The 14,569-nt window shown below is 33.4% G+C and overlaps 1 protein-coding gene and 1 non-coding gene across 2 annotated transcripts in view; both read right to left on the bottom strand.

Annotated features, from left to right (window-relative positions):
- Positions 1 to 311: 311 nt before the first annotated feature.
- LOC106678770 (uncharacterized) overlaps positions 312 to 14,569 on the bottom strand; it is a 31,064-nt gene continuing 16,806 nt past the window's right edge. The window contains exons 3-4 of the transcript XR_010843424.1: positions 728 to 812; positions 312 to 621 (exon numbers count right to left, since the gene is read on the bottom strand). This is a non-coding gene — a transcript (uncharacterized protein). The remainder of the gene's footprint in view (positions 622 to 727; positions 813 to 14,569) is intronic.
- On the bottom strand, positions 7,939 to 11,699 carry LOC136795043 (ankyrin repeat domain-containing protein 50-like). The gene has a single exon (XM_067047379.1). It carries the CDS (start codon positions 11,074 to 11,076, stop codon positions 9,271 to 9,273), a length of 1,806 nt encoding a protein of 601 aa, XP_066903480.1. The 5' UTR covers positions 11,077 to 11,699; the 3' UTR covers positions 7,939 to 9,270.

Here is a 14,569-nt window from a genome sequence, read left to right as displayed (position 1 = left end):
TGTAATTGTAATTGTGTAATTGTAATTGTGTAATCGTAATTGTGTAATTGTAATTGTAATTGTGTAATTGTACTGTAATTGTAAGCTTTAGCATCGCTCAGATGTTCGATTGGCTATTTCTCGAAATAGACACATTTTACAAAATACAAATTTTCTGAAAAGTCTCTTATATTATTATAATAAGTGATTAAAATTTCATGTTTGAGACTTCTTTAGTTTATCAGTTTTAAATTTAAAACGAAGTTTAAGAAATATTTATCTTATTAAGTATATCTCTAAGACATTAGATTTAAATATTTCTAAAGGGGCAATGTTTAAAAATATAAAATATTTAGAAAACTTTCTTTTACCACCTTATAATAAATAGCAGACAAATCACAAAATGGTATGAATCATTAATAGCACTTTTACAATTTTGACAATTTAGTGGTTAAATTGAACACTTTATCGATTGGGAACAATTACGTATATAGGCCTAAAGAATGTACAACTAGGTGCAAGAAAACTCAAGTTAAAAGCCAATTTACCATGGGCTGTCAGAGTGAAAATGGTTTAATAGCATATTTTTCCTGTGGTGTAGGAGAAAAGAAAATCTTGAGGTTTCGATACCGCCCCTTCTTCCTGAAAGATATTTTATATTTAAAAACACATTGGAAAAATTTAATTTATTATAAATACTATTGAGTTAAAACATTTATGTATAAATGAAATATTAAACTTTTTTTACCTTATTATTTTTGATTTTTTAGCTTACCCATAGCCAAAAAAATTCACTTATTTTCTTTGCCATTTGGCATCCATGATCTTTGACTCTGTATAAAAGAACAAAAAAAAAATCTAAAAAAGTAGTAGCTCACTTGTGGAAATTATTCATATAATATTTGATTTCATAATTGTTTAAATACTTTTTTATTCACTTATGGTTAAACATGAATTATTTATTACAAGAATAATTGATGATGTCATTTATTGAATAACTATAATTTTTTCAAAACAACATTATTAATAAAATATAATTTAATAAAGCATCACATTACTCTTAATAAAATCATATTATTGAATTATCTTTATTCAAAAATCATAATTTTGTTATAGACTTTTCAATTGTGATCCATATTAAGTTACCTTGCATGTCACATCAATAAAATATAAATTATCTAAAGCACACCAGGATTCTATTAGTATCAATAAACTTTATCCTTCATTATCACAGATCTATAATTTATGGGAAAAAATTAACAAAGCAAAGTGTAATGACATACCAGTATTATACAATGGGCACCTTAAATACAAACTGTCTCCTTTGTTTTCATTATCATTTAAAATAATATAAAAAGCAGAGAATAGTTAAAGAAAAATATTTAAAGAATCATTAGTTGAAAATATAAAAAGCTAGGTAAATTATATAAGTTATTGAGATACTGTGTGTAGACACAATTAATAAAAAAATTGATGGACTATAAACATAAATTAATTAAAATAGAAATTACAGAAAATTATGGCGGGAATATGCATAAATTCACTAACAGTGAACATAAGGAGATAATATAGTGTAGGCGATTGTGGAGATTCGGGATCAGTAGATAATGAACAGTAGGCAGGAAGAAACCGATAAGTAAATGAAAACGAATAAACAGAAATTTGTTTGAAATAAGCAATAAAATACTTTAATAATTATAAAAATAATTTGAGAAGACAGCTTATGTTAATAATTTTAGTGACAGAAGATTCACTTAGAAATAGTATCGCGATTCACGTTCATTAACTTTTGAACTTTTTAACGAATGGATTGAACGTAATAAGCATTCCTTTGACTAGAAAACAATTTCAAGTCATGGAATCGATAAAAAATTAATAAAGCATCTCCAATAACAATTATTATACCAACTCTTCACTAAATACCTTTACATGCTGGAACGTATCTAAAGGTGAAAAAAAGATAAACTCTTAAAAATTAAGACGATTTGAGAATAATCGTCCCAAACAATAATAAATTATCGGGAACTATCAATATGGCTGGAAATATTTCTATAATAAAATGAATTCCACGATCTACATAACAATAAACTTACGTTAAATATCGAAAAGACTAAAGCTATCATGATTGGATCTCCCTTTATCCTTAAATCTATCCCAGGACCTCTCAACCTTATTTTAAACAATACTCCTATCTCATTCCATGCGTCAGTTAAAATCTTGGTGTCACTTTTGATCAAACTTTATCCTGGAAACCATGTATTGTCAGAATTTCCCGTCAAACCATTGGTACTCTAAAGCAATCCAATCGAATCTGTTATGTCCATTCATTCAAAACCCTTCAACTCATAGTTTCTTTCTTGTTTTTCCCTACTTTGACTATGGCTGAAATCTCGGGTAATCTCGAATCTAAACTTAAACGTTTTATGAATTTCACAGTACGATTTATTTTCGAGATCAGCAGAGATACGCAAGTTAAGGAACCGGTATTATAAATTTAAACAATTGTCCCTTGCCCAACTGTACCTATGTCACTTTAGACATATGGTTGAGTATGACCACATTCTCTTACAATTTTATAGAAACAGGAACCCAATAAAAACGACTAGATTCTAAGAAGGGCCCTGGAGATCCTTCTAACAGCCCTTTCAAGCCCTTAGTATCCTGTATCACTGGCAAGGGTTGACACTTAGGCAGGTACATGCTGCCATCTCACAATGGGATTGCATAAGTTTAACTATTTTATGTTTAACACATGGAAGTTAGTTCTCACAAGTTCATGATATCCAACAATCCACAACTCTTACCCCAATTTCTTGGAAGCCTGACACCCTGCTTCTAGTCACGCTTTTTTTCCTCCCAGATATTTATTTCTAATTCCATAGGCTCTCTAGGCCCCGCCCAGTCTCCTAAAATTATCTGATTGGTCCAAACCCCTTCTCCTATTTCATTATTCTTCCTACCCCCTCTTTTCAAGCGTACATATATATTTCCTAGCACTAGACAGCTAAAAGAGACTCTGTAACAGTAAGAGTTAGAGTAAAGAATAACATGTAGTTCTTGTAAATATGTAAGAATAAAGTCATTTTAGTCTTCACTGATGTTTATGTTATTTAAGTCGCATACAACTCAGTATTACGCCGAGCTGAAGTGGCTCTATCCATCCTTCGGATGCCAATATTTCCTAGCATCCTTTCTATTCCAAGCAATTAGTACTCAACGCCCCTCCTATATCCAAGAAAACCAGCAATTATAGTTATTGCAAAATGAAAATTACCTTTGTTATTTTCATTATCATTATTTTAGGTTCGTTTTTATTCTTTTTTTTTTGTGTCCTTCCCCTTTCTTTATTTTATTCTTACCCCTTATTTTCTCCACTTTTAACCATTTTTCTTACACGCGTTATAAGTTTTGTTCACTATACTTATAATTTGCCTCATTATCATCTATTATTGTTACATATGTTTTCTTCCTCTCAATTTTCATTTTCTTTCCATATTTCAATTTTTAAATTAATAATAACTAATATGTTCATACTTCTTTGGATTATTTAACTTCATTTTTATTTCATTTCCTTAATTATGTCATTTTACCCACTTTTTCAATTACATATATATACATTTTATTTCTCGCTTCTCTCATCACTTCATTTTATTAATTCTATTTTGTAAAATTATTCTTTTTATGTGTAAAATTATTCTGTTTATACTTTCATTTTTATTTTTTTATTTTTCTATACTTACTGTGGTTGTTATCTTGTTCTGTTTTTAGCCCTGAAGAAGAAACTCTAGCGTTTCTACATGCGTTGGCACATTAAAAATAGGTTAATCGAACTTATTTGTGTTTTTCATTGACCGCACCCCCAACCATCTTCTCCTCGTTCATCATTCACAGTCAACTATCTCTCATAATTACCTTTGTTATTGTTCTGAAGGGACCTATTTTTCATTTCATTTCAATTATTAAAAAACTATATCACAATAATTAAAAAACAACAGAATTATCAAACAGTTATCATTATAACCAACGCAGAGAGTCCCATAATGGCGAATGGAACCTAAAAATGTTTTAATATCGAACCCAACTCAAATTAATATTGCCCAAACTCTCAAATACACTTACACGTGAACTGAATATAAAAATCCGCTTTTATTTGAATGAGATGAAAATTTATTTAACTATATTTGATAGAAATTAACCGATCTTCCAATTCGGTTCTGTTCATTATTTCATTACCTAAAATAATATCATTATTGTGACTAGAGGTAGAAATATCAAATTATATTCGTGCAACCCTCCCTAGAACGTTCATACAATACAACCCTCTAGTGATACAAGAGAGCAAACTGAATGAGTAGGCAATGAGGCATTGTACACGTATGGCAATACAACCCTCTAGTGGTACAAGAGAGCAAACTGACTGAGTAGGCAATGAGGCATTGTACACATATGGCAATACAACCGAACCTAAAATAATGATAATGAAAATAACAAAGGTAATTTTCATTTTGCAATAACTATAATTGCTGGTTTTCTTGGATATAGGAGGGGCGTTGAGTACTAATTGCTTGGAATAGAAAGGATGCTAGGAAATATTGGCATCCGAAGGATGGATAGAGCCACTTCAGCTCGGCGTAATACTGAGTTGTATGCGACTTAAATAACATAAACATCAGTGAAGACTAAAATGACTTTATTCTTACATATTTACAAGAACTACATGTTATTCTTTACTCTAACTCTTACTGTTACAGAGTCTCTCTTAGCTGTCTAGTGCTAGGAAATATATATGTACGCTTGAAAAGAGGGAGTAGGAAGAATAATGAAATAGGAGAAGGGGTTTGGACCAATCAGATAATTTTAGGAGACTGGGCGGGGCCTAGAGAGCCTATGGAATTAGAAATAAATATCTGGGAGGAAAAAAAGCGGGACTAGAAGCAGGGTGTCAGGCTTCCAAGAAATTGGGGTAAGAGTTGTGGATTGTTGGATATCATGAACTTGTGAGAACTAACTTCCATGTGTTAAACATAAAATAGTTAAACTTATGCAAGTCCATTGTGAGATGGCAGCATGTACCTGCCTAAGTGTCAACCCTTGCCAGTGATACAGGATACTAAGGGCTTGAAAGGGCTGTTAGAAGGGTCTCAGGGCCCTTCTTAGAATCTAGTCGTTTTTATTGGGTTCCTGTTTCTATAAAATTGTAAGAGAATGTGGTCATACTCAACCATATGTCTAAAGTGACATAGGTACAGTTGGACAAGGGACAATTGTTTAAATTTATAATACCGGTTCCTTAACTTGCGTATCTCTGCTGATCTCGAAAATAAATCGTACTGTGAAATTCATAAAACGTTTAAGTTTAGATTCGAGATTACCCGAGATTTCAGCCATAGTCAAAGTAGGGAAAAACAAGAAAGAAACTATGAGTTGACGGGTTTTGAATGAATGGACATAACAGATTCGATTGGATTGCTTTAGAGCACCAATGGTTTGACGGGAAATTCTGGCAATACATGGTTTCCAGGATAAAGTTTGATCAAAAGTGACACCAAGATTTTAATTGACGTATGGAATGAGATAGGAGTATTGTTTAAAATAAGGTTGAGGGGTCCTGGGATAGATTTAAGGATAAAGGGAAATCCAATCATGATAGCTTTAGTCTTTTCGATATTTAACGTAAGTTTATTGTTATGTAGATCGTGGAATTCATTTTATTTTAGAAATATTTCCAGCCATATTGATAGTTCCCGATAATTTATTATTGTTTGGGACGATTATTCTCAAATCGTCTTAATTTTTAAGACTACATCTTAAAGACTACGTCTTAATTTTCAACTAGAGTTGAGACTGAAGAGACTTATGAATTGCTTTGTAAGATTTATCTTTGGATTTCTGCTATACCGAGTTGCAATGGCTCTATCCAACCTCCCGAAGGCAATACCTCCTTGGTGTTTTCCTATTCTAAGTCCTTAAAATAAAAAATCTTACCTATATTCTTGATCTCCTCACTCTTTGTTCATACATCCATTCATTAAACACCAAATCCCAACCGAATGATTTATATATGCCCTCCTGTAGAACCGCCTTCTCCAGCAAATCCTTCGTCATACGTGCAACCTCCTTCTGGAATTCTCTCCCCATGTCTATTCGCCAATCCTCCTCCATTCTTTCCTTTAAACAACACCTATTCCTACACTTATTTCATAACCAAACTTCCTCATCATTGTAAACAATATAGTTAAGCAAATATTGATCAACATTCTAAACAGTAGTTAAATCGAGATCTCAATATAATTTTATTTTGCTTACTGGAAACTTTTAAATGAAGGCCAGACAAAAATCATAATGTATAAACTATGTATTTATTTTTAGGGACCATATATCCCAGAGTAAAATTATTTTTTCATTTCATTTTATAAAAAGGAAAAAAGTTTAATTCACCAAGAGCTTCTCGATGAAGAAGTTGAAAAGACTCCCCAGCTTGGATAAATACCTAGGCGAATCCCTACAGGTGATTAACCTATTCAAAAATCCATGGTGGGGGATAAAAAACTTGACATTGTTTGGGACCACCACTTAATGAAAAAATTCAACACCCCAGGCCGGATTCGAACTCGCACTTCTCAGATTGACATGCGCCTAACCATCTAAGCTACGGACGGCCCTATTTTAATCTATCTATCTATGTTAGTACGGTTAGTTAAGCAATACAAATGTAATTCATAAGAATTAGCTTGGTCCACTATTTGCTCTTATCTGTTGACGTGTTGGGAAGTTTGGCAACAGCGGTTACGTCATATCGTCTCCTCGTCGCTTCTCTGTCCTGATGCTTCATGCGTTGGTGGGTATAATAGTAAATATCATGAAAAATGGCCACCATGTCTTGGTATCTACTGTGCTGGTGGTGGCAATCAAGTCCAGCATCTTTATTGTCTTCCGAAGAATGTGAATAAGGGGAGCATCAACAAATGAGACCCTTAATCCTGACTATATATTAAAAAAATTGTGTAAATCCTACAAGCGGAAAAACAAATGTATTGGGATAGTCTCAACTCATTCTTTCTCATTCCTTTTAATATTTTTTGGATTGATCCGATATGCTTTGTATTTGTATTAGCGACAGGAACTCAACACATCTGTTCGTTTTTGTTTTTTTTTCAATATTCGTCTGTAACAATTCAATAATTAAGTCTTTGAATATTACTAGGAAGCAGACTTGACACCTAAACACTGTTCACCCATCGTTATAAATAATAAAATTCACAGTATTAAAAAAATTTTATAAAGATTGTATAATATTTTTGGCGAAGCTCAGTAATTGGGCGGATTAATCAGACAATTTTAGTTCATTATATAGATTGCGCTACAGGATACGTTTACAGCCTGAAGTTAGTATGCGTTGTTGTTGGCTTCATGTACTTCCATCATGATAATTGGATCTTACAAATGATTTTAATTTCAAATAATTCTATTTTTAAAAATAATAGAGATGATTCAATGTATTTAAATTTTTGACTTCCTGAAAAACGGAGAACTAAATTTAAAGTACGATTGTTTATGGGTAATTTGAATTACAATGATGTAAATTATATATTAAAAAAAAAAAATGTGCACAGTTGCAACTCATGAAGGTTCAGTGATTTGTAAGAAAGTTTTCTTAAGAGACCAACAGTTGTGCAAGCAGGTGGTTTGATCAGAATCACGATTTTTATTCTATTAAATTCTTTAATATTTTATATTTATCCATTGTTTATGATTACCAACGACGTGAACTGGTTTTTTATTTCAAATAAGCAAAATTAAAAGAACTTTAAAGGAAGATTTATTAAAAATTCATCATCAAATCCCTTTTATAGGTGATATTGTAGACCAGTTAATAAAACATCGGTCCACCAAGGTTAATCAAAATCGTTAGTGCTGGTTTTCAGAATATCCTAAAAATTGTATTCGAAAGCATAAAAATATGTAACATGTCATTTTTTGAACAAGCCTCGCTGATAGTAATATTGTTCTAGAACTGGTTATTTGGAATCGGGGACCTCAGAACCTTTTTCTTTCCGTCGAAAACTTGAATTCGAAGTTTTGCACCATTGCATTACTTCCCCTTCCTGTACATGATGTTCTCTATTAATCTCCCCTACTGACCTCATCGTTAATCTGAGCCCCTAGAACATGGTCATCTCCCTTATTGTGTAATATGCAATATCAATGATTAATGAGAAATCAAAACAATGATCAATTTTTTTACTATGTTGCGCAAGTGCTGTTATGTTTAGATTTTTCGATTTGATTTCGGAGGTAGGGGTGATTAGAAAATTAACACAATACTTTTTCTTTCGAAAGCTGAATAGCTTAAATTTACTGCAATGAAATTTAAATATATATGTTATTGTTTAATAAAATTTATCCTATTTAAGTCTCAAAACATATTTTATTCCTTTATTATACCAACACTCTGCAGAGATTTTCAGTAAAATTACCTTATGAAAAAGATGGGATAAAATTAATATTGATAATTATAATTAACCTTGATAGGAATTGTAATAGTAAAAGACATGATATTTAAAAAAATACAATGAAATGAATAAGTAGGTATACTCTACTATTAAATAATCAAAATATTCGATAAAATAAAAACACTAATGCAATATAAAATGAAAAAAGAAACCAACTATCCTTACGAGAGAAAAATAAAATGATATATCTAAATACAGTCATTGGATAAATTCAATCTCATTAAAAAAATATATAAATGATAATTTATTAATAATATTGTTATTTATTAAAATTGTTAAAGTTCATTTGTTTAATAAAAGCTGTTAGTGATGGATTATCCTCAAGGATGGCCGAATTGACCAAAACGTTGGACTTATAAAGGAATAAACTATGTTTTGAGACTTAACTAGGATAAATTTTATTTATTTAAACAATTATAACCAGTCTCAAGAAAGTATAAAGATTATATGTATAATAATAAGTTATATATTATAAATAACTGAAATTGTATTTACAACAAATCCATGACATCTGTCTATATTTAAAAAAAAAGTATTTACTGATTTTATATTATTGCAACATTGCTAGAAAATTATCTTACAGAATTTAAATAAATTTAGGTTTCATTAATGATAGGAAGAAATTAAATATTATAAAAATAAAATTAATGTAAAAAAAAAAAAAATAGTCACAAAACCTTGCTAATTTTTGTAAATGGTCACATATAGTTAATACATATATTCACAGATATATCTCATTTAAAATGAACAGCTTGTTGAACAGTAAATAAAGGCGAATTTAGAGGCGAAACATACCCAATGACAGTCTCGTCCCCCCACCTTTTGATTTAAGGTAATTTATAACATCTTTATTTCCACTAATCTCTGCAAAGTCTAAGGCAGTAAATCTATCAAGATCCAGATCGTTGATAGGCGCTCCTGCCTCAACGAGCTGCTTCACCACATCCAACTGGCCCATCATGGATCCTTGCATTAGTGGTGTCCTGCCAAATCTATCCCAAGATCTTAATTTTGCCCCACGCTTTAAGAGCCCTGTAACCACTCCAAGGTGCCCTTCTCCTGCTGATATTTGTAGAGCTGTGTATCCAAGGTAATCCGTATCATCGAGAGGTGTTCCTTGGTCAATGAGGAAATTCACCACATTCAATTGGCCCCCAAATGATGCTTCCATTAGTGGTGTCCTGCTCTTTTTATTCCTAGCACTTAGATCTGCCCCATGTTCTAATAGTGTTGCAACCACGTCAAGGTGCCCTTCTCCTGCCGCAAGATGTAGTGCTGTGCATCCAACGTCATTGCTATCTTTGAGGGGCGCTCCTCGATCAATGAGAATATTCACCACATTCAAATGACCCCTGAATGATGCTTTCATTAGTGGTGTCCAACCCTCTTTATTTTTAGCTGTCAGATTCATCCCACGGTCTAACAGTACTTTCACAACCATAATATGACCTCCTTGTGAGGCATAATGTAGAACTGTATTTCCATCTTGATCAATATCATTGATGGCCGCTCCTCGGTCGATGAGAAGCTTAACGACATCCAAGGAGCCCTTCAATGATGCTTCCATCAGAGGAGTAATGCCATTTTCTCCCTCAACTGTTGATTCTGCACCATGTTCTACCAGTACTCTCACAATGTTAATGTGCCCTCCACGTGTGGCATAATGTAAAACCGTGTTTCCATAGCGATCGCTATCATTGATAGGAGCTCCTTGTTCGATGAGAAGATTAACAACGTCCAAGGGGCCCCTAAGTGATGCTACCATCAGAGGAGTAATGCCCTTTTCTCCCTCAACTGTTAAATCTGCACCATGTTCTACCAGTACTTTCACAACGTTAACGTGCCCTCCTTGTGCTGCATAATGCAGGGTTGTGTTCCCATATTTGTCACTCTCATTGATAAGAGCTCCTCGGTCAATAAGAAGCTCCACTACATTGATATGGCCCCTAGATGATGCCTCCATTAGTGGGGTAATGCCATCTTTTCCCTTTGCTCTTGGGTCTGCTCCTTGTGCTAACAGCTCAACTATTACGCCAACGTGCCCTCCTCGTGCTGCATAATGTAGGACAGTGTTTCCATAGTTATCGCTCTCATTGACAAGCGCTCCTCGGTCAATGAGAAGCTCCACTACATTCGTATGGCCCCTAAATGATGCTTCAATTAGTGGTGTAATGCCATTTTCTCCCTTTGCTGTTAGATCTGCTCCACGTTTCAAAAGCTCTGTCACCACAGCAATTTTCGCTTCACGTACTGCATAATGTAGGGCAGTATTGCTGTAGTTATCAGTATCATTGAGAAATGCCCCACCGTCAATGAGAAGCTCCACCACAACCAAATCACCTCTAAACGATGCTTCCATTAGTGGCGTTTTGCCCCTTTCTCCCTTAGCAGTTACATCAGCTCCACTTTCCAACAGTGCTTGCACCACTCCGATGTGGCCTCCTTGTGCTGCATAATGTAGTGAAGTGAATTCATTAATATCCTTTTCATTCACTTTGGCTCCAGCATGCAATAACGTCATGGTGCAGCTAATACAGCCCCCTTTAGCGGCGTTGTGAAGCGCTGTATCGCGAAGGGAGTTCATTGTGTTCGGATCTAGTCCTGCCTCCAGTAAGGCCTGAAGTGCTTCATTTATACCGGCAGCTGCCGCAATGTGCAGGTAAGAGTTACCTCCAATAAAACGCCTCTTAATGTCAGCACCAGCCAATAGCAGTTCCCTGATACATGGAATACTGCTATTTTTAATAGCTTCTTCCAAAGGAGTAGCACCAGCAATGTTGAGGACGTCCAGATCTGCTTTCAGGAACCCCAGTGCAGCAATTGAGGTAGTGCTGCCAGTCTTCACGGCCAAATGAACAAGGCTTTCCCCGGACTGAGTTTGACGGTGGACGTTTCCTCCTTTATTGGATATGGCTATAATATCACAAGCACTGTTGTCAGCCACGGCATTTTCCAGTTGGTGTGCTAAATCGTCACTGTTTTCCTGAAAATAAAATAGAAAGTTTTATCGAAGCTTATAGTTCTATAATTTCTCATTTAGTAATAATGTTACATACTTAATATTACTTATACAACATTACGTATAAAAAAACCCAGAATAATAAGAAGAGAATAAGACACAATTGGTATGTTTATGTTTTTATAATTCTTAATCACTTATTTAAAATAATATTTGAGGCTTAGCACACCTTGGTTGTATTGCCATCGAACTTAGGCAATACAACCAATCGCTGTCCACATACACCCACCCAATCAATGATGCTCGTAAAGAGCCAAATCTTCAAGATCAATTTTCATGCAATTCACCCACCTAAGTTTCAGTCTTTTGATCGAGTCTGGCACCCAGATCCGACAAGATCCGTAAAATCCTACTTCCTCATTATCCGTTCTTGTCTCTCCGATAGATTACTTCAGGTAAATCACAACAGCGCTTATACATTCATATTTCCTCAATCTGCTGGTGTACCTCAGGGTAGTATCATTGGTCCTATCCTTTATACAGTTTTTACAACTGACATCTCAACACATCCTAACACAATCCTCACCACAAATGCCCATGACACATTGCTATTGTCGGTAAACAATCATCCTTCCATTGTGTCCCAAACCCTCCAATCTCACATCAACACCCAAGGGTCTTCTTCAAGAAGAACGGTGCCAAAACTGTAGGATTAAAATAGATTCCAATAAATCCCACCAAACCACATTTACCCTTCGTAAACCCATGACCTCTTGCCCCACAGTATCCTTTAATAATACACCACTAATTCCTGTCGAACAGATCAGGACAAACGACTGACATGGAATCCTCACACAAGACTGAAAGGGACAGGAAACTGCTCCTCGATTCCGACTATTACAGCACTTACTAGACAAACGGTCTAAACTGTCAATCTATTACAAAAGACTGATCTACATGACTATTATAAGGCCTATCTGGACATACGGAGTTGAGCTTTGGGGCTCTAGCAAACCATCAAATTCCTCCCGAATCCATCCTTACAGTCCAAAATCCTTCGTAAAATCCTTACTTTCTCACGAATCAAGTCATCCATCAGGACCTCAATGTCTCATATGTTGATAATTTGGCCAGAACTAAACACCAATCCTTTCACAATAACCTCCCCGACCAACCAAATTCACTTGTTTCTAACCTAGCTTCTCCTTCAATACCTAATTATTCTCCAAGGCGTTTGAAAAGAAGATGGCCTCGAGATTTTCTCCAATAGAAATGCTATTGGAGTTCTATCAATGGGTAGATTCTCCGCATATTTGTATCATATCACTATGTCACCTACAGAAAATTTACTTACATATATTTTTATACAGTTGAAAGTAACAATAAATAAATTATTAAAAAAAAAAAGGTTCTGTCTATCCGTCGGATATTTCCACTTTTAAAATCTCTCCTGCCTATCTTATTCACGCTGTGTTATCACCTAGTCCACCTTATTTAATATAAATAAGAGACTCAAAACTTGGTTTATTTTTGTGGGAATGGCCTAAGCACCTAAGCTACAAAATAAATAGTTTTTACCGTACTAAATTTGGATTATAAGAGCGTATATCAAAACCATCATTGCACATAGATAATACAAGCGAAACCATCGTGGTACATATGTAGCATAAGCAGAGCTATCATTGCAAATATGTAGCATAAGAAGAAACACATTATAAAAATAGGTAGATGGGTTTCTGACAGAATATTTAAAAAATAATTATGGTTGCAATGTGCTGCAACTTTACTAATATTGGTTTAATTATATAGCTTTAGTTATGTCTGGTAGAATTAAATCTCAGTGTGTAATAAATGGACTAATAGTGGTGGAGGTGGAATTGTGAAGATGGAAAAGTTTGAAAATGGCCAATAGAATAGGTTAAAGCAAAGCATTACAGAACCTGATTAAATATATCTTTTAAAATTACATTTTGTATTCTCCTTATTAGTCTTATAATGCTAACAATAACATATTATTGTCAATAATAAAAACAGTAATAATTAAAAATACCAAATAATTATGAATAAGGAGATCTGAAATACCTTCCTGAAACCAGGTTATCTTTACGATTGATAAAAAATACTGTATAAACTAAGTCAGTGCTCTCCTACCACTTGTCCACAAAAGATGGCTCATTTATTAACAAATTTTTTTAAATTTTTTTTAAATATATTACAAAAACACAATTATGTATTAAATTTATTCTACTATCCTATTTTACTACTATTAAAAGATACATTTAATCAGGTAATTGTTTTTAAATTTTAAAAAAGAAATTGTGGTATATTTATTAAGTGTTGCATGCGTAGGATGAATTTGAGAATTTGTTCTAGATACCTGATGATGAGGTGAAAACCCCGAAACGTTATTATTGGTTTTAATGAAATAAAATAAAATAATTAAAACGACGAGAAAAGAGTACTTTACATGTACAAGATATAATTATTAATGTGCTATATACAAATAAAATTATGATAAATTTTTTGTTGTTATATTAGAAATGGTGGGCTTAAGGTTTTTTCTTTAGCCTTTTTAATTAATATTTAATAATTATTGTATTTAATTTTAAAAATAGCATACATAAAAAATTACATTTAATAGAGTTACGTTTCTTGATTTTGATTAGCAAATTTATGAATTATTTTTTAATCAATATCCATTTTTTTTATTGCATCAGCGTTAGTCAACGTCATTGATAAAATGCACAGGTTTTCTTAAAACAATTATACTTATCAGTTGATACTTGATACATTTTAATTTATCGATCGCAGGAGTTAGAGGGATATATAAGAATCCTGAGGCCCTAAAAACTGATAATCCTGGGCCCTTAGTAATGAAGATAGGACAACGTTAGCATGTTTTAATTATCTGTAAACCTGTCACAAATAAGAAAGATACAAGAATGGTTATTGACCCCCCAGTCATTATAGAAGAAAGACAAAACAATGGTTGTTGACCCCCAATCATTAAAGCAGAAAGATACAACAATGGTTATTGACCCCCCAGTCATTAAGCAGAAAGACAAAACAATGGTTGTTGACCCTCAATCATTAAAGCAGAAAGATACAAGAATGGTTA

The sequence above is a fragment of the Halyomorpha halys genome, unplaced genomic scaffold, assembly GCF_000696795.3.
Source record: "Halyomorpha halys isolate HHAL.00 unplaced genomic scaffold, Hhal_1.1 Scaffold159.1, whole genome shotgun sequence".
Lineage (NCBI taxonomy): Eukaryota > Metazoa > Arthropoda > Insecta > Hemiptera > Pentatomidae > Halyomorpha > Halyomorpha halys.
Note: the sequence above shows the minus strand (reverse complement) of the source record. Positions and strands in the feature narration are given on the sequence as shown.

Coding starts and splice junctions, on each gene's coding strand:
- LOC136795043 (XM_067047379.1), bottom strand. CDS start 11,076: ATGAACTCCCTTCGCGATACAGCGCTTCACAACGCCGCTAAAGGGGGC.